General features: G+C 43.0%; 1 protein-coding gene across 2 annotated transcripts; it reads right to left on the bottom strand.

The window, feature by feature from the left end:
* Positions 1-4,009: 4,009 nt before the first annotated feature.
* acsbg2 (acyl-CoA synthetase bubblegum family member 2) lies at positions 4,010-25,817 on the bottom strand. Of its 2 annotated transcripts, none has more exons than XM_071517031.1 (15): positions 25,737-25,817; positions 17,503-17,638; positions 16,774-16,892; positions 14,474-14,745; positions 12,638-12,726; positions 11,311-11,431; positions 10,613-10,693; positions 10,237-10,386; positions 9,662-9,838; positions 8,626-8,807; positions 7,834-8,076; positions 7,524-7,741; positions 7,230-7,369; positions 6,162-6,408; positions 4,010-5,197 (listed from the first exon to the last, which is right to left on the bottom strand). In XM_071517031.1, the coding sequence occupies exons 2-15, from the start codon at positions 17,613-17,615 to the stop codon at positions 5,079-5,081; spliced, it is 2,271 nt and encodes a 756-aa protein (XP_071373132.1). In that variant the 5' UTR covers positions 17,616-17,638; positions 25,737-25,817; the 3' UTR covers positions 4,010-5,078. The 2 variants fall into 2 exon arrangements, with proteins under 2 accessions (XP_071373132.1, XP_071373130.1); XM_071517029.1 differs by lacking the exon at positions 25,737-25,817 and adding an exon at positions 21,472-21,621.
* Positions 25,818-26,909: the final 1,092 nt, after the last annotated feature.

Consider the following 26,909-nt stretch of genomic DNA (forward strand, 5'->3'; position numbering starts at 1 on the left):
GTGTTTTGTGAGTCAGTGCTCTCAGTTGACTGTGGATCAGGTCTGGGCTCCCCTCTTCAGGCCCGTCAGGTGGGCCAAATATGAATTTTTAAAATGGTTTGATATATTTTACTTATCAAGGAGCGATATCAAGTTACTAGCCACCATAACAGCCTCAACAGTGGAAATATAGTAGGAAAATAAGCTAAACAAAGCTCTCCTCGTGTCCCCCCCCCCCCCCAATATTGTATTGAATTGTATTGCCCAGGTGTGTTAATTCCTGTGGCCCCTCTAGTCTTTACACACACACACTCATACACAGACACACACCAGCCCACTGTGGTTCAAACTCCAACAGTCAGCCTTCAATGAGTGATTCCCTCCCTGCCTCTCTCCCCTCCTCCCTCCTCTTCTCTCTGTTTTCTTCCTACCGACAGTATTTATTCTGATAGCTTTAATACTTCACCCCTCTGTTTCTGTTGCCTGCCCGGCTCAGCGACACGCACACACTCCCTCTGCCCTTACTGTAAACCTGTGAGCAAGCACACAGTGTCAAGGACTCAGAAAGTGTTCTGGTTTTCACAAAACAAAACAAAACAAAAAAAAGAAACAACCTGGATCCGCCGCCTTATGTGCCCCGCAGCACCCCACCCCCACCCCCACCCCTCTCCCCTCCCTCCCTTGATTTATCTAGGTGTGCCTATGTCAACAGAACTTCTGGCAGTGATCACTGAGAATGAACTTTGCAACCGTGTGAGTGTACAATGAGGTTTGTGCGTTTGCGAGTGTGTGTGTGTGTGTGTGTGTGTGTGTGTGTGTGCGTGCGTGCATGAGTGTGTGTGTGTCAGCGAAAGGAAAGAAAAAAAAAAGAACGTTCCTGTCCTCTTCTCTGTGCATGGATGTGTGAACTTTTAACCTTCAAGTCCTAGTTCATGAACTGTGACCTTTGACCAGGCACTCATTTAGTCCCTTGTGGTGGTGGAGTGGGGTCACAGGAGGGGTGGGAGGGGAGGGGGGTGGGAGGGTGTAAGGTTGAGCAGTAGCTCCCAGAGAAACCCAACTGTCTACCCACAGTCAATGTTTTATTTATGGACCTCTGCACTTTTGGCTGTGGTGACTTCAGTACTTAAGTAATAATTATCGTAATTATCTAAACTGTATTTTTAAGGATTTTATACAATATTTACATGCAATACGATATGAATTGATTTTTTTTTTCCTTTGCCAACCATTTTTTAAAAAAGTTCTTATTTAATTGTCTTTATTCGTATTTTGGCATGTATTGTCATTATTATTCACAAACAAACATGCCTGTTAAATCTGTCTATTTTAGGCGTAGGATGATGTTATGGGGAAGTTCCCTGAATGTTTCTGTGTATCATAGTCCCGATGACAGCTGAACACCAAGGAACAGGTGTTGGGATGTTTGCTGGATGAGCTAAACATGTTGATATCATCCTCATCCTCTGCTCTCAGTAAGAGTAGCTGGACCAGAAGGAGGACATGGTAATCCACACTTTTGGTTCAGGGAACTGAGAACCGTTGAACTAAAATCCCAAGTATATTTTCTGTGTACGTCCAGTTATGATTTGAGTGTTTCTTTTCTACTCAAAGTATTCGGCAGCATTATATTCGTCTGTACTCTGTTGTTACACAGCCCCAACACAAACTGTCATCTTCACTCAACTTTGTTGTATTATGATCCCTTGAACCTGAAAAACATTAACACACCATAGGAACCAATACCAGGGCTGTGAGAGGGGAGCAGTTCAACTGAGACTATATTATATATATAAGTGTATAATAAAGCAAAGGTAGAATATCTACTGTGTGGATCTTTAAAGAGGATGAGAAAAAAGCAAAATGAGCAGCAAATGGTTACTTGCGAGTAAATGTTTTGTCTCCAGATGCTGTGAGGAATATGGGATGGGGTGGGTGAGGGGGGGGGGGCATGTGCAGACGGGGCGTTTCCTGTGTCAGTGGTTGTCATAATGTGTCTGTGACAGGGGACAGGGTTGCCTGTATTTATCAAGGTTTGATTTTTTTTTATTTTTTTTTTATTTTGGGGGGTGAGGGTTACAGTTGGGTTTGGGACGGGGAGAGGGGAGGGCAGGGGAAGTCCAAAATGTGTTCCATGTATGTGGTTGATGCTACCATAATGGGCTGAACAAATGAACTGGATGGCAGAAGAACAATGCGATTTGGTATTTTTAAAAACTTGGCATTACAATGCCACCATGTGGCCATATGATGCAAGTTGTTAACAAGGACAAAAAATGTTATTTTAATGTTATTTTTTATTTTGAAATCATATTATTAATAAAGTCATTGAGTACTGTCCCTGCGTGTCCCTTCATTGACCTGCGGTTGACCCGGTGTGGAGGGTTCATTTAAGGTTCATGTTGGGGTCCCTGATGTCCTGCAGTCTGCGGGGTTAAAAGGACAAGCAGCGGGCCAGGCAATAACGGTCATGATGCATGGACAATCTATTGAGGAAATGTCACTATTAGTAGGGACATTTATTGGCAACGGCCAATAAACAGCCAAAATAAATAGTGTGCTGTGACACCGTCCACGGTCGGCTCTGCACTGAGGAAACATATTGCCAATATCCCGAGACCTCTGCTGCGGTATAACCTTCAGTAAATGTATTATTGTATGTGACAGGCTATGCTTACTGAGATAATGTTAGTAAATATCAATGCTACAGGTAGGATTGTTGGAGTACGGGTTGCCATTGGCCTTTGTCTCTAGTAGGTTTTTATATCCTCAAATTGCATTACTTTGTGTTCTAAGCAATGCTCTCTTAACCTTGATGTGATGACGTATTGCATGAAATATTTACCTCACACTTCAAAGGAATACAGAGGGAATGCAATGAGACAGCAGCGCTCCATGTATTTAACTTTTATTTTGTAACTGATCACTCACACGCACACAGAGGACATTCAAATTTCTGTAGACTGGGCAGAAACAGGCCTGCCCAGCTGTTTCTCCAGCAGTCACATGCATATTTCCATCTTCACACCCTGATACTCTTAGGAACATAAGCTCATGTCTTATTAAGGTCAGGTAAAACCAGTATTCTGTCTAGGGTGTTGTGAGCTCTCATTGATTTGTTTTAGACTGGGCTTTTGCAGAATTACAATAACTAGATTTGTAGAGCACCCTTCTTAATAAAGTTACTGAGTGCTGTAATTGGATAATTGAACAAAGTTGATCTTAGTACTGTGGTACTTTATAGAGACCCAGTCCTGGCTGTAAACACATTAAAGTTATTGAACTGTTCCAAGTCCTCATGTTCCAGTATGTGACTGCCCATAGGTGGCCTTCTGCAGCCTCTATGGAACAGAAACTCAAATGCCTGAAATGGCTTGAGATGTTAGCTGTGTATTCACAGCAGTTACTTAAACAATAATTGAAGACAGCAGAGAACTCGCCTAGCCCAGCATACTGTTATGAATCACCGTCATTTCCTCATTTAACAACATTATAGATATGCCTGAATGACATAATTTGCCTTCTGGCCTATAGTTTGCACTGTTATGTTTATCTTACTTCAGTTGATTTGAGCAAGCCATACCCGCCTTCACTTTTCACTGTGAGAAGGTTACAAACATACAGATTAAGCATCATGTACATTACTGCTGCTACATATACAGGAATCAACTCTTTGGATTGCAGTAGTGGGTGATATTTTCACCTTAAACTTCCTCAAAACCTTATTTCAGAATGTGACTTGAAATGTCTTCAAGGAGGCGTATGACATTTGGTTATAGTACCAAAACCTTGAGCATTAGAACATTTCTATATCTGATGCATAGGTGTGGCAACAGCAGCAATAAGGACAATGCTAACGCAGCTGATACATTTGCCATAAACCTAAAATCTAACGTCTGTACATTTCCCGTTGCAATTTCTCCATGTATGCGTGCAAAAGTGGTGCTGGGCTGTTCAACAAATGGCTGATGATCAGTTGAAAGAACATCCAACCCACAAAAAATAAAGACAACAAGAGAGAAGAAGCAGATGTAGGCAAAACATATTTACAGTATTTCACAAGATCACAGCAATTCTACACACAGAAGAATTGTTCGAAAACATTTCAACCAAGCAAGTGCGTAGGCTGTACTGAGATAACACACAATAGCTGAATACACACACTTTTCAAATGGATACAAAAAAGCATGAATTGCGATATATATATATGGCTTGAATGACATGGTTTCACTGTTTCAAGAACGTAGGTTGGATGCTCAACTATGAGATGGTGTGGTTGTAGCCCACAGATTTCTATTCATCTCTACAACTGCATCTACTTCGGTCGTCGTGAAACTGAGTCGTTGCAGAACAGCTTCGCTGTTTGGACAGATCCACAACATAAATGACTAATTCACTTTCCTTCAGAGCTCTGAAACCAGACTGACAAAGACAAGAAAACAACAATAAGGCCAGTAAAAATTGGATTCGAATGCTAAATTTGATATCAAGTGTTCCTGGAACAATTTCTTTACATCTGAAGCTCATTTGGCCCAAGTAAAACATTGACTTTGGCAAACTGGAAACAATAAATAAAGAGCGACACGTTCAAAACACATATTCCTCCCCCAAAAAAATTCTGCTACGTCCTATAGACTTGTTTTTGGATTCTCTGCCACTTTGTCTCTCAAATATTACAGTACAAAAAACAATGACTTCATACAGCTGTGGCTACTTCATCTATCGGATATTATTGTTCATCACATTAATACAAATAAATAGTTGACATCAGCTTATTGATAACTCCAAATCATAAAGCTATTTTACAATGGCTTTTTGTGGATTTTCTTTGCTTTCCTTTTTGTACAGCACCCACAAATGTAAACAAAACCCAACAACCAAAAAAAGGAAAGCTACCAAAACATTTTTACAGGAGAGAGACGGCAACACGGAGTGGTTGGATACATGTGTATCTGCGTATGTTGGAGTGTATATATGTGCATGTATGCATGTATGTGTACATCAGAAAGAGACAGAGAGACATTGTCAGCATCAGGTCTTTCATGGTTGCTCTCTGAATCCCTCTGCAGGCGGAGGGGACGAACTGTCCCAGTGCAGCTCTATTTGGGAGGCAGGGGGTTGTCGGGGGTGCTGGGAGTGGCCACCTCCTTATAGAAGTTCTCAACCTGCTCCTTGTACATCTTCATGACCACCGGCCTCTTCAGCTTCATGGTAGGGCCTGGGGGACACACACACAATTTAGCACCGATTCATACACACATCCTTCTCTCCTGGTCCAGCTAGCCTTTATCCATTTCAAAATTCCATACTTGTTCCAGATCTCAAATTTAAGACATCGCAGATTTATTGCTCATCCCAAACTGTCTCATAATTGGTACTTTTCTATATTCCTACCAGCTTTTACCTTGCTCTACCTTCCATCTTATCAGGATCTTCCATCTTATCAGGATCTCAATTACATTACAATAAAATCCCAACTGCCCATGCATATCTAAAATGACAATGTTAGAAAAAAACAAAAAAAATTTCCATTATAGAAACAGATCCTTAGTCCACCTTAGTTCTCTTTAACTTAACCCTTCTAGTTTATCTACATTTTAGGACATCCTACCTGCTGTAGTCAGACTCCTTGTTCTACTTGTAATGTCTTATTCGAGGGTTACCAAGATTGACCTTTATTTCTGACCAGTGACTGGTGGGTGGAGTGCATGGTGTTTCAAACCAACTAAAAAAAAACATACTACAAAGTTGCATCCATTCATGATTGTCACAATGAAATGTATCTGCTACAGCTGATGTTTTGCGGTGGTGCACATTGATTACAGCTGTATTCTTAGCCACCCTGCTAATGTTGGACATCTTAATCTGTAACTGCAACAGCAATAGGTATGAATGATTGTCAACCTCTGCTGTGACACCATAATCATCCAAGTAGCAGCCAAGGTCTAACACTTAGCTGGTTCGATGAAAGGCTTTTGACTGAAATTTAACATAGTTATTTTATCATGAGAACTGGCTAGTAGCAAGTTAGGATAGGTGTCCTTAGGCTAGGCTAGGATTTGCAAGTTAGAGTCTTCTGGAGTCTTTGAATTCTTTGGTGATATACATTAATTTAACATGTTTCTACAATGTGGCCCCCATACTCTCCTATCCACCACACCTAGTGTTCCCATCCTACTCACCCAGCTCTCCTCCGGTGATGGAGAAGTCCTGGTCTAGTACAATCCACTTCTGGATGCGCTGGGCATTGGAGGTGGCGTTCTCGTTGACGCGGTTGATTCCCTCCTGGATGGCGGCGTGGACGGCGCGGTCTCGGCCGCCTGAGATGTCAGAGACACGCGCGGCGTTGCTGCCCATCCTCCTGCACAGCTCCACGGCCTCCGCTGTGAGCTCGTCCTCTGGGGCGCCCGTCTCCCCATTCACCTGGCACTGGAGGAAAAGTAAAATGTCACGTTTTAAATTATTTTGTTTTGTTTTCTAATATTCCATTATTATTTCCTCTTCCATGCAATAACTGTTTGGAGCATTTCTGCTTTCAAAATTTGGATTAGAGTCCATGTACACTGTGCTGCAGTTTGCCAAACAATCCACCAGGTGGCACTCTCTGAAACGATATGGTAGAAGAAGCCAGTGCTCTGCTTTTTCACTACTGACGGCAAATCTCCTTTTGCCATCAGTCAAGATGGACTTGTAGGCTTTTTATGCGATTAGATAAAAGGGAATAAAGATAAGATGTTTACATGTCACAGAGCCAGCAGTGTTTAAAATGCATGCCTCAGATACAGTATCGCTAACAAGTTACATCAGTCTTAGTCACTTCTCAGTCTGATATCCTCTACTCTGTGTGATAACGACCTGCTGCATCCTCCTGCTCTTATCGCATTCCATAACAAGCTCCCTCTATACAAATGGCTTGCTAAGTGTTGTTTGTGTGTTGTCTTTTGAACAGGCTCTCTACCATGACTGAAGCAGAGTTCACTAGGGTACGAGGTCTGGCATGGGTACTTGGCTGAGGATAGTACATATAGTAGTAATATTCATGGCCATTTAGAGCCAGGGGGACAGCCAAACAGAGAAAGACATGCAAGATAGTCACTCCAGATAGTCACTGTCATCCAATTGAAGCACGGTCTCCCTACTCACTCCACCACCCTGCTGCCCTTGAACTGATCTATTATTAATTATTTATCTGGACAATAGAAGCATGTGTAAAACGACGGTTACACCAGGTCTCAGTTTCCGAGGCTTACCTTAATGGTGAGCAGCATGGAGAGGAACTTCCTCTTGTCGCCGATCAGCATGGCGTTGCTGATGAGCGGCACGGCCTCCTTCACGGCATCCTCGATGGGGACAGGAGGGATGTTCTCTCCTCCTGCTGTGATGATCAGCTCTGCAATCAAACACACACACACACAGACAAGTCAACTCAGGGAACAGGTTTAGTAGCGGATTAGGGTCCAATACAGTACAGTTAGGGAGTCAGTGTCAGTGTCTCTAGGTGAAATGGTGACAGTGCTAGAGGAAAAACCTTTAAACCTTTTTACCTTTGATTCGGCCAGTGATAAAGAGGAATCCATTCTGGTCGTGTTTGCCCAGGTCGCCAGAGTGCAGCCAGCCCTCTGCGTCCAGAGCCTCCTCCGTCTTGTCAGCCATGTTGAGGTAACCCATGAAGACGTGACGGCCCCAGAAGCAGATCTCGCCGTTGCCCTCCTCGTCCGGGTTGTGCAGCTTCGTCTTGCACCCTTGGATCTCCTTTCCACAGCTGCAGGGCAATTTTTCAAATATTCAGAGGGACGTACAGACATATACCTGTCAACGGATATCAGAGAGTACAGAGAGGAGAAAAGCAGGTACCTGGTGAGCCTGAAGGCGTCGGGCAGGGAGATGGTGTGAGGACCGGTGCTCTCGCTCATGCCGTACAGCTCGTACACGGGAATATCCAGGCTGAGGAAGAACTCCAGGGTGTCTTTGGTGATGGGAGCGGCGCCTGTGTAGCACTTGTTGCAGCGGTCCAGGCCCAGGGCTTTACGCACCTTTTTGAACACCAGCTTCTTGGCCACGCGGTAGTTGAGCGGTGCGCGTCCAACTGCTCCGTTTCTGAGGGGTGAGGAAATGGAAGAAGTGTGAGTCATTGCGTGCGATGAGTTGGGTTTTTCTAGGCTGACTAACATCAAATCTCCAGTGAGGCACACAAGATCATTACATATACTTTTTAGGGCATTCAGCTGATGCTCTTTTTCAGAATGACTTACAGTGAGTGCAACAGTAAAATAACCTCATCTTCCTAGATCACTAAAATTACACGTAGCAGATAGTAAGGCATGTAAAGCAGGGACAGAGCTACAATGCCCTGACAATACTCCTGCAACACAGTACAAATAAGAGTTAAGGAGACAGATGGAAGAGATTTTTTGTATCAATGTCAACATCAATGTGATTCAGAAAGGCAACTAAAGAGGTAATGAAGCCAACTGTACTGCTTTTCTAAAACTGAATAAAATCAGTAAGGAAAGCTACATAAGTGTGATTTGGTCTTGGGGTATAAACCAGGGTTGTGCTCAGGACAACCAAGGCAACAAAATAGGAATCTTCACCCCTGAAGAAATGAATCAATCATGTCCAAATAAAGCTGAAATTTGTACTCACTGGTTCATCTTGGTGAGATTAGTCTGCAGACCCACATCCTTGGCCCAGGCAGCGACTTTCCTGCGCACAGTGGAAGACTTGGCCCCGACAGACTTCATCTTCTCCTGCATCTTCTCCCAGACTCGTGGTACGCCCATGAAGGCTGTGGGACGCACCTCCTTCAGGGTGTTTACCAGGGAGCCCTGGGAAGACAAGACAGACACGATACTATTAGCACCAGCAGCCTTTATTTGAAGTATAAACACCACTCACAGTTTATATCTCACATAGAGAGAAGACGAGCACGGCGAATACTTGGTAAAGACCATGAACATCTGCTACTACAGTGTGATGCAACAGGCTGAAAATTCTTGCTTTATAAAGAGAAGCTACTGTTTGCTGCCAAAGACCCAACACACAACCTTGCAACAAAGAAGCCTTTTCTCGTTTGTGTAAAATGTCAACGTGTCCCCCTCAGGATGCCCTTCACTTGTATCAAAAGTCTTCTCTTAATCTGCTTCTCCTAATTAGATTACACACTTGGTTTGTGTTAATCAGAGGATAGAGGGTGGTAATGATGATGGTCATAATATGAAATGATATGGAGGGCCTGGCAGCAAATGTCCTTTAAGAGATAACTCGGCATGTCAGTCACATTTTGAACTGCAGAAAAACACTTGAGATTCTTATCAAAGAACATGTTGTGGAGGATACACTGGATGGGTGGATGGTTCTCAAGGTTCAGAGATAAGTTTCAGCTGACTGTTCACATTGGACTTATCTAATTGCGCTATTGTGACTTGTGATTCCAGTGATGGCTGTTGCTATGCTGCAGTTTCTGTTACAATGAGGATAATGGCGTGCATAAGCATTTCATTCACTTTTATTTCTATATATGACAAAACTTTAACTTGATGAAAAAAAAAAAGAATATATACCTGAAGCTCTGGAGTAAGCGATGGACTATAGGTTTTGGGTGTGCACATGTTTGTATACTAAACACACATACTGAACAGTGAACATGTAAACACACAGACAGACAAACGGTGTGCCTCACCTTGAGGGCGTCTGGCTGGGCGAAGTAGGTAGCCCCCCCGACCTTCATGGTGACCCAGATGTCAACCATCTGAGCTGCGATGTGGCTGAGTGGCAGGTAGCTGACCACAGTCTCCTGAGCCTGGGTGGCGTCTGTCAGACGCACATGGCGGCTGGTGGCGAACGCTGTCCATGTCAGCTATAAGGGAAGGAAAGGAGGACCGGGGTTAGTGTTCTGTATTTGAATTAGCTCATTATAAGCCCCGTGGATAAGAGCACCTGTTGAAAGCTTTAACTGTCTTCAAAGGAATTTTAACCATGGGCAAAGTACTAAAGTTGCTGTCATTTTAATAGCTTAAGGCTGATCCATGCCTACATGTCTCAAGAAACCTCTTAGAAACTAAGAGCTATGCAACATGCTGATCTGTGCAGCAGTCTACCTCGCTGTATTGTGCATATCATTCAATTGCATCTGCACTTTCCCCCACTGCAAGCGCACAGCTGGAATACACTCTTCTTGACAGTGCTAGGAATCAGGCAAGTGACAGTTCAGCCTTCTCAAATGTAGATGCAACGCACTTGGCTAATGTAACTTACATTGTCGTGGCTGAGCATGACTCCCTTGGGCTGGCCTGTGGTTCCTGAGGTGTAGATGAGCGTGCAGCACTGGTTGGGCCTCTGGCTGGAGATGATCTCATCAAGGAGAGTGTCTGGCTCGTCACGTCCAAGCTCCATAAACTCTGCCCACTACAGTACGCAAAGAAAAATAATGTGACAAAAAATTAACTGAACTGACGATTCTTAAACTAAAGTTGGGGGGACAATATTTGTTTAGGAATCTACAAGAATATCAAAAAATGTTACTGAACCCTGTTGGTCTGGAAAAGGGCATGCACATCTACACCATGATGCAAGTGGCTAAACCTTCTCTTGTTTGTGTACTGTGTCCATGTCCAAAGCAGTGTGTCCTTACCGTGTACAGATTTGGTCTCTTCTCTTTTAGTGCATCTTTGTACTGGATAATAGCTTTCAAGTGTGGCAGCTGGTCTTGAACCTGTGGAACATTGTGAACAAACACAGAATACATTCTTATGAGTACACAGACATCTGACAATAGTCAATGCAAACACCTGTGTCATTTCTATACTACTGATTACCAATACTGATAACAGGTATTTCATGACAAAAATATAGGACTAATGCTGTATTGATCGAAGGCCTGTGCCAGTGATATTATTTCTTGTATTGTTAGGATTTCAATATTTTGGCACATACAATCTCAATGGGATTCCTTGTTCTCAATGAGAACAAGAAAAGTGTGTATGGAAATTTCATTAGGAAGAAATAAAAAATGTGAGAAATACACAGAATAAACAGTAAAAATGCTTAGGTGAACGTCCACATCTGGCTTGCGCCGCTACATGTTTTTGCTTTTTGCCCCCGTTTCTTGTGGTCCTGATCACAACTCTGAGCAAGAATAGTAGTGTGCACATCTCAATGTCATATTTGTTGAAAATATGGGGTCGCACGTGATAGAAAGATATTTTAAGCACTTTTCAATGTCCACTATTTCATGATGGACAGAACGTTTTTGTCCCTCCGCCCTTGTCAGTGTCTAATAGTAACTAATCATTTTCCATCTCAACCTCAACAATCACCCTCTGAGCTCACCTGAAGGATCTTCTGCAGCTGTTTGTGGTTCTCAACCACAATGACATTGGCCTTGCAGTTCTCCGCTACATACTGGCACGCCTCGGGAGAGTTGGTGGTGTAGATACCCACAGCAAAACCGCTGCAACAGAAAAGAGAGAGTCAGACGAAGGAGACAGTGTTCAGTCATTATCCTGGAGCAGTTTTTCTTGATCATTTACCAATACAAGCAAGTGCAACTATCCCATGTGCTATTTTGGGAGAGAACTTAACATAGAAACCTGGCTTGGCTGTTCAGGTATGTCATTGAGTTGAGCAAATGGGCCACTCCCATCACAGATATTTAATTGAATCCAGCCCACAACACCTCCAGAAGGCTCAACAGTAAGACCTGGTGTCCCGCAACCAACCCCATCATACCTGCTCTCAATGCTGATCAGACCTCGACTCATCTCACCCGTTTTCTATCTACACTTATAGCTGCTTCGCAACATTACACCATTAGTCTCAGCAATAACTAGCTAAAAGGATGATGACCCTGCAGGCTTTACTCCATGTGTATCTGATATTCTTCCCAAAGAGTGTGTGCCCATGGAACTCGCTGACACTCTCGCAATACAGCTTTGATCCTATATGGATCTTCATCAGCAACATTCCAGCAACATGACATGCTGCGAACCCGACTCTTCTGCTGAGAGACTATTCAAGAAATTCTATGGTGATTTCTCTCGGTCAGGACAGGTTTCACAGCTTGGCAGAGCTACCAGTTTCAGTACATTCTTACTGTCATGCATCAGCAGTGAGCAGAGACTAGGCGTGGGAGTCTATGGAGTAATCCACATTTGAACATGCGATTGTGTTGCCGGTGCTGTCAGAGCAGAGATTTAGTGCACACACAGATCACTGTTGATACATGACAGATGTTCATTCATGTTCAGATGTTCTGACATAACCAGCTCAGTTGTGTGACCATGGGGCAAAGCTGGCCTTTTCTAATCAATGGGTTGAGTTCTTAATTTGCGCTATTGTATTGGGTTCCATTACATCTAGTTAATCCAAGGACCATGCTGGAGATGGTTGGCGATACTATGGTGTGATCAGCACACAGCTCACCAGCACTCCTGTTTAGCATGTTGTAATCCATCAGCCAGTTGTCTTTAAGTCAATGGAGTACGTGCTGAACTCAAAGTCACTCAGCGTAGTGTTCTGGCATGCTCATATTTCAAGTCTCTCACATGCACACTTGCACACACACACAGCTGTAAATTCAACAGCCAGCAGGGGAACATTCAGCTCATTGCTGACACTTACACAAACAAACTCATAACAGACACCAGCAGACACTTACCCTGCCAAAATGGCACCGATGTCAGAGATGAACCACTCAGCGGAGTTGAAGCCGAGGATGCCGACGCCGTGGTAGCGCTCCAGACCAAGCTACAGAAAAACACAAACACACGTGTACTGAGTTAGACTATAAATATAATAACACATGTAGTTAAATATACTAAAAATAATATTTGGATCTACTACTAAATCACATCTGGTAGAGTTTTTCTTTTTAAAACACAGATCTGAGAAACACACAACTTAAATATTGCTGTGAAAATCTTGTAATTCCAATTTTGGTGATTTTCATGTTTTATCTTAATTTAAGGATGACACATTCCTCTGCAAGTTGAGAAAATTATATATCCTGGGCTTACAAAACCCTGTCAAAACCTACTGTATGATGTAAAAAATGTATGGTGGTCAATCTAACACCGAGTTTATTTGTCCCAATTCCTGAAAACCCTACAAGGTTTTGACCTGACAACAACAGATGCGCAGATCTTCTGAGAGATCATATCACAAGATAGTTTGAAGCGAATTTTCCATAGTAGCTCGTAACTATGGAAGCAGATACTGTATTCCACCAAATGTGCGTGAGACCAATGCGTCATAACACAAACCGATACCAAGTTTAAAACAGCGATGAGCTTTTTAAATAACTTATGAAGCCTTTCATAATGGCAGCAGGAACATAAAGAGGCGTGATACCTGAACCTCAGTTCCTCTGGTTGGAAATGTAACGCCATCGCTGCCCAAACTGTGAGCTTCATTAATGTGTGGGAGAGTGTGAAAATGTAGACAAGCATACACTGCCATCGAGCGCCATGAGCTTAGCATCATGTGCTTATTGCCTGCAGGAACTACAGGCCCCAAGGATCAGGGACAGTTGTGTCCAAGAGTCTGTGTGTGCGTGTGTCTGTGTGTGTGGTGTGTGTGTGTGTGTGTGTGTGTGGGGGGGGGGGGGGGGGGGGGGGATAGACACATGTAAGCGTGTATGTCAGTGTGTATGTATACAAACACGTCCCCCACTGAGAGCAAGTCAGCCCTTTGATCCCCATGCTGACTAACGGTGTTGGGTTGCACAATAAACAATTGCATGCCCTGTGCTGTATGTACAGCTGAGGTTTGTACTGAGCTGCCTCACTGGCTGGCTGGCCCGCCTACATGGCTGACATTTTAGTCTGACACTGTTGTACTGTGTCGCGTGTTGCAGAGACTGACCTGCCAGAAAGCCAAACCCGCTGGCATGAGGTGAAAAAATGACAACAGTACTGGATTGTTTAAACTGAAGCAGATATCTTTGACGTTTTGAGACGGGAGGGGAACTGTTGCTGAGAGGGAATGGTGACAACAGGTGCTTCTTTTTGTAAAGAGAACACTTTACAGATATTTCTCTCTTGCTTTTTCACATCTTGTGTGGGTGAAAGGTTTTATGTATTAGTGGTAAGTTGCCCCGAGGAGATGAGCAATAATGTGTGATGGAAAGTTTTATGGTCTTGAACGTGCAAATGTGTAACTGTCAACGGTTTGTTTTACTGCTCTCAATGCTAATAAAACCTCATTACCAACTATATGAGCTGATAAGCTGGGTGCTCCTCAGTGTAAGCAACGAGTCATATCTGAAATATTACACTTGGATTTCATACAATATTGTAAATATAAATCATTTTCATATAAGTTACACATAAACCACTTTTCATTGTGTGTGTTCTATTTCACTAGTTCATATTTGAATGTTCCATCCTATTTACACTAGATAAGTCAACTCAACTGCAACAAAAACCCTTAAGCTGACTGTCCTAATTCTTAAAGAGCATTTGCTGGCACCTCTCTGTCTCTGGCCAGGCTTTACCTTGAGGAAGCTCTTGGCTGCGGTGCGGCAGGTCTGGTAGTAGTCTCTGTAGTTGAGACTCTTCTGCTGCTCGCCCTCCTTCCAGCTCAAAGCGGTGTAGCTGCCGAAGCGCTCCACGGCTGAGGTGAACATCTGGTTTACGGTCAAAGGGGACTCGGCGGCCAGGCCAGAGTCCCCCATCCTCAGCTTCACCTCCCCGTTGCCCTGGGACGTCCACAGGCCGGGCTCCCCTGCTGCTGGCACCGACAGAGAATCTGGGCGCCGGGCATTCACTGGAAGAGGAGAAGAGACAGGAAAAGGATTTGTTAGATTTTATTTTATCAAATTAATGTTTGTAAGGCAATGGAAAAAATGTGCACCCCCCCCCCCCACCCCCGCCCCCCCTCTTTATGTTCATAGATGATTGGCAATAATGGCGGGAGGGTGGGAAAAGAAGAAGCCAAATATATAGGTGTGAATGCGTGTGTTAAAACCAAATTAAGAACGTTTACTGACAATCATGTGATGGGTGCATTGCTGTGAAGAGGAGTTCAAGGTTTTAGGGGCTCCTATCCAGCCAAGATACCATGGTGCCATTTATGTATGAGGACAAACCAACAAATCACATTAATCCATCAGATGAAGCCCAGGCAGCTGCACAGTCTCTTGCTGAAAGAAGCACTCAGAAAAATAACCCCAGGCTTGGCAAGAGGTTTCAGGACCAAATGTTTTCAGTCCTCCTCTCCTGCCCAAGAAAACATACAGAACCAAACTTACAAATGTGACCTCCTTGTTCCTCCTTGGTATTTATCACAGTAGGGGAGATGCCATTCACCCTCTGGCACCATATTACAGCCACAAAAAACATTCTGAGCCCATGAGCGAGTCTAATCTACAGCCTTGGCAGCAGGTCAGTCACACAGGATGCACAGGGAGGGTGGTGAGGATCCAACTTAACTATGGTAATCAATAACTACAAGTTGGTTGGATGTAATTTTTCCTCAAACAGCCGAATCAATATCATCTCATCATTATACCTATCATATAGACCATGAAATTGCACTGTTGCTACTGTATATGTAATGTCCTGGAGGAAACAAACTTTATCGCCTAATTATGGCCATAGACCATGGCCACCAGCCAAAATATCACAGTTATCTGAACAGCAAAGGGTTATTATGATGAGGAGAGCACTGAGGATAACATCTACCAATATTTGAATTTGTCCTGAAAGCACCTTTCACATGCTGTGTGTTTAGCATCAACACTGAAAAGCCTGTAAAACGAGGAGAGAAGAGAGAATGGTGTGGTCATGTGACCTGACAGGCCGACTGTTTCCATATACCGTTGTAGCATGATTGTGTGTGTACAGATGAACTTGATGATAAAGTGGTGGGCTTATAAGCGATAAACTGACAGTCGCCAGCACATGGAGCTGGTGCATCAGTAGGATGGTGACTTTTTCTTCATTGAAAACTCTACCAACACTAGATGTTATGATATGATATTTAGTTGCCATGGTTTTCTGGGACTTTTTGGGAGACTCTTTTCAAAATACATTTTCAACTGCCTGGAAACCGTTTCGCTGCAGTCAGTTCCGAGGCTATGATTGGTTAATAGTTGCTATGTTAATTTGTTACTAGGGAAGTAGTCTATTCGAGCAAACTTGACAGCTGACAACGGGCAAAAATGGATAACCAGAGGAGATTCTGCGCTCTCCGTGAACACCGTGCTGCTGCCATATTTACCAAAAATGTGCCTCTTCAGAGAGAACGGTCTTGCCGTGAACACCAGGCACACCGGGCACACCGCAGAAACCATAATTTTGCCTTTAGAGTTCAAATTCTAACCAGGTTGGCAGCAATGACTAAGGGAGGAAAGAATGTCAAAGTAAAATATTCCTGGCCACTGGAGACTGGCAGAAAGGCAGGAAAAGGGAAGTCGTTCTGCCAAAGAATGTGGAGTTCACTCACTTCCGTTTGACCTACTTCTTCATGGATTCACAAACACTACTTAGGCAAGTAGAAACCTTTGCAGCCCACAGTCAGTGTTGGACCACAAGGACTATATCCAACAAGAGGATAGAGTATGTGGTAAAGATTGTTCCACTTTTTGCCTCGACCCAGTTCTGTGTGTGCCCATGTCCAGTGAAAATCTGATGAAGATTGCTTACTACAAACTACAGGCTGCAGCACCCTTGTTAATGTTAGTTTAGAGTGAGACAAAGCGAGTGTAAACAGCATTGAACCTGGTGGCCATTTCCATTGTTAAATTTGAACAATTTGCCTGTGTGTGTATGCGTGTGTGTGTTGACCTCCCACCTGTCTGTGTGTTTGAGGGCTGTTCAGTCACAATGTCTGCAGGCTTGGTGGTGGTGACCTCATCACGGGTGCCAGTCTCCTCTTCCCTTTCCCCTGTTGACTCCTCTTCTGAGGACTCACTGAAGAACAGGAAAAATCATGTCACCACACACACACACAGGGACGTAGATCCCCAAGCCTACTGCACATCCTAGGGGATAACCCAGGGCAACAACCTTCCCATGCTCATAGGGGAAATAGCTTTCTGGTCTAAGTAAACAATTGTTTCCGCAACACCCTGTTGGGCTACAGTCGCATTTGTTTCACGGACATGTAATGCCTTCCCTCCCAAGTGTGTATTTTCAGTTTTCACAATAACAACAATTTCAAATAAAAGCTTAGCCTAATTGACAAAGCAAAATGATTAAGACTTTATACTTGTGCTGACAGGAATTTAATCACACAGATACATTTACACAGAATGACACTGCACACTTTACAACACATGCAAATTATACTAGTGTCCAGTGAGCACTGGAGCACTAGCCTGGGAGACTATTTGGCTGCCATTTGCGTACTTTCCCTTTTAACCCACAATCAGATTCTAGTGAAAAAGAATAATGCTACACTAGCCCAGTGCTAAAAGTACTGGCAATTAGCTATCATCTCAGTAACGTTACAATCCCTGACAGCAGCAGACATACAGTAAGCCAGTGGTTCTGAGGTGTGTCGGTGTGCGTGCAGGCATACTTGGCTGTATCCACAGCAACGTCTTCGAGGGAGGCCGCGCTGTCTTCGGCACCACAGGACGACTGAAGGAAGCCACTGTCTCTGGGAGGTTCCATCACCACGGCTGCAGACATGGCGGTGGGCTCACACACGGTCACTGAGAGAGGGGGATGAGGGATATTGAACAGGGCTCGTTATCACTAATTGCCTGGAAAGTCACAGCAAATGGCGAAGGATATTAGACGCACACACTCATGGAGCAAGGTTCAGGCACGCTTCAAGAGGATGCCTTATGACCAAAAAAAAAAAAAAAAAAGCACTGCTCCCCTGACCTAATTGCCACACAGTAACACTGACATCGACATGTGACTGCCAACGGCTTCCAAAACTCACAAGACTCACACCAGAGTGTTACTGGCTCCAAGTCACAGGGGCAGACCATAGATGAACAGAACATATCAGTGTTTCCCTGCAGTTGGGGGTAATTATGGTTCCACATCCATCCCCATTTTGGTCCTAGCTTTGGTGCTAGTGCAAATAAACATTGGTGACATATGGTGACTGACCACTACTGAGTAAATACAAGGGAAAGACACACACACTGCTGGCAAGAGATGACTTGGGAGACCAGTTATGTTTTAACTACTTCTTGCTCACTGTCAACTTTCATACCTTACAATATATGAGCAAATTATACAATTATATTGTCTTCTATAATACAACTGTTCTGTTGGCAAAACTAGGTAGTATGGCAACAGTCCAAGTGATTACATCAGCCTAGTTGGTAATGTGGTAAATCTTGATACAGGTAACATTGTCTTGCTATAATGAATAGACAGCCTGTTCATGTCCGCTAATTATATCCTCTATAAACAAAGCACCTCTTTTAGCTAAATGTAATTGCTTCAGCAGTGCGTGAAGATGATCAGCCCATAATGAGGTCCATTTCAAAGGGGGTGGGAGGGAGACGAATCAGCGAATCCTCATCTACCTCTGGTCATTACTTCACCAGAGGAACCACGTCAATCCCTCCATAACAATAAACCATCACCGCTCCACCGCTGTCAAACGCACACCCCCAGTACACTCCCTTTCTCACTCAAGCCCACAGCCTTGCTTGGCCCCCATTTGGTAAAGACACTGGTGTGGGCTGCTGTTTATCTAAGGGGGCTGAAAACACATACCAGCAGGCTTTTCTGCCTATTGTGGTAGTAGCCTATCATGGCTCACCAGTCAGGACAATTGGGCAAGGGCAAGTGTAAAGAAAACAGGCTCCACGGGGGTCAGGGAGCATGAACAAAAATATTTTCTATCAACGTCAGAGGTTTGAAACCTTCCATTGAATGTATAACTGGGGAAAGCTGGAAAACTGGAATGCTCAGCAGAAATTAATGGGAGTAGTGTGTGTTCAAGTACCAATGCAGAAAAAAATAAAAAATAAAATAAAAACTACACTAACATTCCTGACTGTTACCCGGAATCAACAGCCATCTAGTCAAAGTGTCATGGGCACACAAACCGTTATCACTGAAAAGATCAATTCTACCTCGCAAATTGGCCGTGGTGAGGCGGGCAGCCGATTCACCCTGATGAGATGTCAGCTCATTACAGATTCCTGCGGAGCCCTGATGCTGTCTTAGCCAAGAAGACAGATGTCATGGGGTGATCTCACCGCTTCTCACATGGACATATGCAAGGCTGCCATTTTATTTTCCCCTCTTCTTCCCAACGCAGCTACAGACTCCTCAAGGACGTACGCACACAGCTGTGGGTGGATGTGGGGTTATGAGCGGTCTTAAGGGGGTGGGGAGAGGAGAGGGTGGGGGCAGACGTGTGATGGACCGGGGCTGGGACGGACAATATAATAAGCCCTCTCTCCCCCCCCCCCTTTTTTTTTTTTTTTTTTTTTTTTAAAGGCTCTGTGCATGCTCATTGTTTTGGTCATCAAGCATGGGGGTTGAGGGGTGGGTGGTGGTGGGATGTGGGGATGGGGGGGTGAGGAGGGTGACACTGATCATAAGAAAAGGCTCAGTCACTCAAATGATATTAAGAGTGCAATGAGAGATGGGATATATTCGGGCAGAACGTCAGGCTGGAAAGAACCTTCATTCCTCAGTCAATTCCTTTTTCTCCCCCTCCTTCCTTTTTCCTTCCAAGCATTCTGTCCGTTTAGGTCTGATGAGCCGACGTCACATGAGCCCATCAAGGTTAGATGAATAAGGCTAGAGCTGCGTAGTTCTGATTTAGCTCTGATGTGACAACCCGCTACCACTCCTGCATCACGCAACTCGTCAGTGGATTGCTGATATCGATCATTTGTCATGAGGGGACAAGTTGTTGATTATTAAACTGGAAGACTGTCAGCAGGTAAACATCCCCCACATTTACCAAAAAACCCAGTTTCAAGTAGGAAACATTTAATAATTTATGTTATCACAGCAGATGCCATCCCACACTCTTCCTCAAATAAACTCTCTTGTCTGTTGTGCTATACCGTACTTTTTAGCTTTGAAAAATCGCATTTCATCCGATGCAGTGGTTTGCTCCATTGATATCGATACCAACCGTGGGGTGTGTTTGTGGAGGGTTGTCAACAACCGAAACCAAGGTCTCTCGGGGGCACTTCATTAATATTCCTTCCTGCCCAGAGAGACAGGAAGGGTGTTTTGCATCACTGCCTGCCTGACTGCCTGCCTGGAGTTTCCCCAGTCATGGGCCAGCACAACTACTGCCCAGGATGAATTGTCTGATGGATTTAGCACTGCGCAAACTGACATCACGATAGAAACTGGCCCCAGCATTCATGCAATCAAGAGAGGATTAGGACCTTTACAGCACAGTCTTGTGTAGCCACAGCTGCTCAATATTGTATTAAAAAGGAAAATGCAACAGTTGGAAAGATGAGAATATTAAGATTTAAATTAAATCATTGACCAATATTGAAGGAGCACGTACTGTTAATATGTTTGACAATAGTTTACAATAGTTTCTTCTCAATAAAGAAATTAGGCAACCGTAACTACCCCACCCCCTGCCAAAACTGTGCGTCTGTCTCAAAACAAACAAGGGACTTCCCTCCCCCCCCCCCCCAACACAATACCACCACGCCCGCAAACTACAGTTAGGCTAATCTCCTGTCAAAGGGACTATAACCCACCCCCCTCCCAACACACACACAAATTTTCTCCCTCTGTCCTCATGTTTTATCTCTCTACGTCCATACAAGATTGCAACCGACTCCACGGTACTGCCTTAACCCGTTTTTGATTTGAACTGAGATGAATCGGATTTCTCATCCCCTGCCTGAGAGCCAGCTGCTGCCTCTGACCAGCCCCCAGTAGTGCAGTTTACCTTGGAGCTTTACTTCAGCATCCTCACTGTACAGTTACCATCCCCCGTTAAACATTTTAACCTTCTGTAGACAAATATTTGCAAGCCAATGCAGACCTCTCAAAAAGAGATAAGGCTTCAGCATCCCTTCACCTCCAGCTGTCATCTGACAAAATCAATACAGATCTGCTGTTGGGTCCCACCCTAGTTCCCGAAGACCAGCTCTCCACATGTTGTGGAGAGGATGGTGGGGCGGTACATTTTACCAGCCAGCCCTCTCTTTAAAATCAAGAGATTCTATATTTGGTACCAATTGGGCTCATGCTTATCAGGTTAACAAAGAAGTCAGCTGAATTTCATAACCACAAGAGTGATGTGAGGAAATGGTTAAGCCAAAGGAGAGCCAAGGAAATCACACTGCAGACAAACTTAAAGAAATAACTGATCCATATTCATACAAAATCATTGATTATCACACTTGAAATATGCCTACACACAAGTTGATATTTAAGATAGTTAAGATTATTCCCATCAATCACCTAAACAAGCCGTTTCCTTACCAAAACTGGTGTGGTGTGAAGTGAAAGCACTGCTGTTCAAGGCAAAAGCAATTCATCTAGCTACATTAAATAAAAATCGAAATCAAGCTGAAATACTTACATTGCATTGTTGGTAGCTAAGTCTTTGCCCGGGTTGTTTTTAGCAGGTTTTCTGGAATCCTCCACTCAGTGTTAATGCTGTGAATTCAGTCTGCCGCTAAACACAAATATGCTAGCCTCTCCCACTAAGCCTACAACTTGTGTAGCATATCATTCATTTTCAAACCCCCGGCCGGCTCAGTTGTTCCCTCCTCCTAAACCCCACCCAGGCACACCAGCCTGCTTCCTCCAGACACACTTCCCCCCTCTACAACCCTAAAGCCATCTGATTGGCTGAAACTGCTCACACCACAAGACCCATCTTCCATATAAGGCCACGCAAGCCAAACGAATGCAGGTGGGGGCAGTGGCTTCAAGGAACACACACACACACACACACACACACACTCTTCTCGAAACCCATCCCCCTCACACAGAAATACACAGTCAAACACACGATGCAGCTCTGCCGACCGGGGTTACTACAGGACAAACCAGGGGACTGTATGCATAGGTCTACAAGTCAAGTTTGCAAGTGCAGTTGCAGCTGTGCTGGCTTGGTTTTATGACTTTCCACTGTGGCTGAGATCATGCAAATATCCACACTGCAAGGACGCCCATATCCTCTGACCTACATTATGAGCAACATTAGAAATTGAGATTTAATTTTTAATTTTAAACAATTGCAAAATTGTAATTTATTCAACTTCTATTCTTATTTATTCTTCTAGCTATCATCATTAAAAGGAAGACTGTTACAATGTATTCTAGAGCTTCTAATCAAAACTCAACATCACTCTGACTAGATACTGCATCACAGCTGGATTTATTTGACCTACACCAAAGCTTTGAGTCATTAAGCAACCTGACAAGAAGCTATTCTATGACTATGGCCTTGTAGTCAGAAAGAATTTTCATTCTAACCCTAACCCAATGTTCATGCTGTGATTGCATTACTCAGAATAAGGTTCTCAAAGCTAAAGCCTCATTTTAGCTCTCCCGCTCAAAATCATGTAGTATTGACACAGCCAGCCCAATTACTTTAACTTGACAAGCCATACCTGTACTTCTAGTTCTTTTGAAGCTTATCCTGATATACAGGATATTAGAACAAGGGCATTGTCTGAGGGGAGGAAACAACACAGGAGAAACAGAATTTTAAGAACTGACCATGACAAAAATGTCTGCAGTTGGAAGTGAAACTAAACCAAAAGGGTGAAAACTGACCAGTCCTGAGAGGGGAAAGACCCAATTTGACCCCTCATTAACGCACCCCTGTGAAGGCAATCATATGGCAGTTGTGAACAGAGGTCTTCTAACCTGGAGCATATGAAACAGGGGAGGAGAGTTGGGCAGCTTTCTACTATATAAGACAGCAAAACTGTATTTGAGAGTGAAGTACAAGATGGGAATTCACAACTATGAAGACACTTATTTTACACTTTAACCTGTGGGTAACTCCAAACAAGAGTGAGTCACCATCTATGAACTCTGAAAATTACACCAAGCAAATGACCACAAAGCACCATGTTTAAGAGCGAACCCCAGTAGCACACGCTGGATTAAACTGATGAGTGGTTTCCTCTGCACAATTTCCCCTACACTCCCCTCCACAGTTCAATAGTTCAAGAAGCAGAAAGGGAAGTACGCAAATTTCCCACCCAAACTAAGATACAAAGAGTAAAAGCACCTACAATTTTGCAGAGACGTACAGCATAAAAGGTTAATTTATACATGGAAACTTGTGGTAAAATGACAAGCTGAAATTTTTGTCATACTTATTGAAAATAAAATAAGATACCTTAATTCTGTTGAAATAGAGACATTTTAACAGTTGAAGCCAAAAAAAATACATTGACATACACTTTAGAACATGCTTAGAAATAAATAAATGAACAAAAATTGGCCAAAGATTTTATTTGTTAAATGTGTGTGTTCATGGGTTGGAGCAGAGCATGGGATTATGGCTGTAACAGCAAAGACTTCACAAAGCATCAATATCTGACAGCCAAAATGGACTAGCAACTGAGCAAATAATCTGAGAAAATGCAGACTGGAAATAAGGTGCAGGGGAAATAAGGTGACCTGATGTACATTGATTACTAGACTTTAAGGTGGCTTGCTTTTCAAGGTCAAACTCTTAACTCACGTGTGGAGATGCTCACATGAGAACATACAAATGTGTGCCATCCCTTACTCTATAGCAAGATCAGTCTCAGCCAATTGCCATGAGAGACGAAAACGCACAGAGCCACCACACCACAGCATCACATGACAACCAGGCTGGGTGAGCCCGTGCACACATGCGCAAACCGTGTAACGCTGCAGGCTGATGCACCCTCCAGTGAGGTTACTGTCGGTCAGTGACATCCTGCCGTCCGCCCTGCTCCTCCCCGTTTCAACGTCAACAGTGGGCTACATCCGATGCTGTGCTGTTGCACTGCAATGATGCATTTAGTTTGTCCAATTTTGTCCCATCTCGATCTATATCGATAAAATCTAAATATTACATGTAAGTTATCATTAGTAGACCTTGCGCCAAATATACAGCTATCTAGGCAGTATGCAAATAAACTATTGCAGATGATTGGTTGGCTCATAGATCTCATCTAAAAACACACATACAGATAAATAAAACCTAATGATTAGAATCCAAGTGTTCATGAAGAAGTTTCCAAAAAAACGAGTTTGGGATTTCAGTCTGTGATATAGTAGGCTACCATAACTGGGACTGAACTAAATTACCTCCAGGCACTAAATTTTATGTAAAATGGGCGAAAATGCATTTGAACAAGTAGATGGAATTCTTTCGAAATCTACAGCATATTTCGACTGAATCATCTGTAAATAGCCTACACATATTTTTGACAAATATGTGTACTATATTTCGAAAGATATCTCAAAACATATTCTATATTACAGTATTGGGGGGTGTCCAGGGACTCAAGTGTTCATTGAACGTTTAACTGACACGAGCGACGTTCCTCTTTTTGTGTCAATAATCCAGAAACTGCAACCGATGTGCAGGTTTTAATGGGCGACGTGCAAAAGGCTGGTACTGCTGTGTGATAAGTGTTTTAGCCACCAGTGCAGGGCATCTGCAAGTTTCAATAACATCTAAGATTTTTTAACGACAGTTAGAGGGAAATGTAAGACTACTAACTAAACAAATGTGAAAATGAAAACAACTGTGCACCTGTGACAACGTTAACTGACGTCTACGTGACAGGTGGTCTGATTTCTCAACGGAACAAGAAACCAACACACAACATACAACAAAACTGAATTAAAGATTTAAAAAGCTTGGTTTAACTTTGTCCAAGACCTTTGGATGCACAGTTTAGACAGTACATAACATCCTTACAGAGTTTAACATCCGTGGTGAAGCCAGAATGAAAAATCTAATCATATATAAAACTTCCGGTCAACATTTTCAAAATAAAACCCTCAATAAGGAATGTTGAACGTTTTGAAGTAAAGCCATGGAAGTATTGTATTAAAACAGGTGCCAGCCCCAAATTTGCCGGTTTAATTTTCTGAGGCGTAACGTTAGTTAACTTCAGTCAACATTTCTCAGCCTTCGAGGTACAACTCTGTCGATCTAGTAAATCGAAGTTGTAACATTTTGGACCAGTTCTGAATAAAACATTTATTTACGGCAAAACTATTAAAATAAAACCCTTATTGCCGAAAATTTATTCCAACATTTTAAGGCAACTTAAAAGTACATATAAGGAGTACATTTAAGAATGAATCTCTAGTAAATGGAAATACAATTGTTTTTGCCATAAAGTCCTTTTCACGGCACACATTCAATGTTAAGTCTATGCAGGCACATAATTTCCTACAGTGCTGCCAAAAAACCCCAAACAGACACAAAACAAATGGGCCAACCAGACTTGGAAGGTGTCTGCTATTTTAAATACAAAAAAGTCAATTTTAAGCTATGGCTGTGGCACAACTTTTCTTACAAACATTTGATAAGAGTGATTGCTTCTGATAGCTGTAGTGCTAACATTAAATGCTGAAGAGGAAAGCCCTTTAAAGTGTAAAATAGGTCATTTATCATTCATAAGAAACAGACTCGTAGCCGTTTACAGTATGGTGCAGATAGTCTAACTTTAATTAGCTTTATCAAGAGTTAGCTTAACTGACCGGCCGGGGCTATAGCAAGTGGCTTGTGGTTTGATGCGGTCTTCCTGGATGTTTATAAAAGTTCTACCCAACGTTACGATCATATTCGTTATTGAATACGCAACTTAATCAATGAAATGTGGAGTGACTTACCAACAAATGAACCTTCTAGTTATTTTGACAGTGAATGTCCGCGTGTCAGAGAGTCAGCAGCTTGTGAGCGCTCCTCTCACCGGCAGGCGTTCAAGTCCTTGGTGGGTTGGGCTGAAGGTGCACGCGGTCATATGGAGACTGGAGCAATTTTAAAGCACTACACCTGACAGACACGTTCACTCCATGTCATTTTCTTGAGAAGAGCTTCCTCGTAAATGGATAGACAGAAAAAACATAAGACACATTTTGGAGAAGATGAGAATATTTTTATTAGGCCCATGTAATAACCCCCCCCCCCCAACATCTCTCTCTCTCTCTCTCTCTCTCTCTCTCTCTCTCTCACACACACACACACACACACACGTTGATTTGGAATGGAAGGGTCCCCATCTTAAATCTAAACATGTAGCCTATGCATGACTGGATGTGCTTTTTTGTTATTTACCAAGAAGGTGTACACATTTTGTACATTATATAAATTATACAGTGTGTTATGTAAATCACAGCTTTTATAATTTACAATACTAGCCCTAAGTGGGCCCCAGAGGGACAGGGCCCAACTTCCACCCTCTCTCTCCCTGATCACTCTAAAACTCTTTCTAATTGTGTACATATAATATCAGCAGGCACGTTCATTAATTATATTAGGCAGAATTAAAATGCAGAAAAATATTATAATAAATGTTGATACATGAACATGGATTGCCAACTTTATTTATGTGGCTGTTTAGTGCACATGACCCTTACACACAATGATGAACCTTTGTAAACATGAATAATTGTCTCCTATAACTAGAAACCAAGGAAGAAAGGCTATGATACAATTAAGAGGCAGAAGCTGAATCATATATTGATAGAGGACTAACTGTATGGACTCATGACAAGTTGCTTGAACTTTTAGATCAGAATCAGTTTGCTTTTAATGCAGTGCTAACAAGTAGCCTAAGAACTGAAAATGGGTCCAGACACCCTGTAAATCAAGGCTGGTCTCCCCTTCACTGTCAAGGGAGCAGCTCCAGGATGTGTCTCTTGATGACATCATTAAGATTTTACTTGCCTTTAGAGATACATTTGTGCTGTCATAAATCAACACTAATCTGTCTATCAAAGTAAAAACATAAGAAATCTGTTTTAAGGAGTCTTTAGTCTTTACTCTTGTATTGCCTACAAAAT

The sequence above is a fragment of the Centroberyx affinis genome, unplaced genomic scaffold (genome assembly GCF_046629955.1).
Source record: "Centroberyx affinis isolate AG114_WGS23_722 - 3 ecotype Tasmania unplaced genomic scaffold, CSIRO-AGI_Caff_v1 ptg000449l_1, whole genome shotgun sequence".
NCBI classification, from domain to species: Eukaryota; Metazoa; Chordata; class Actinopteri; order Beryciformes; family Berycidae; genus Centroberyx; species Centroberyx affinis.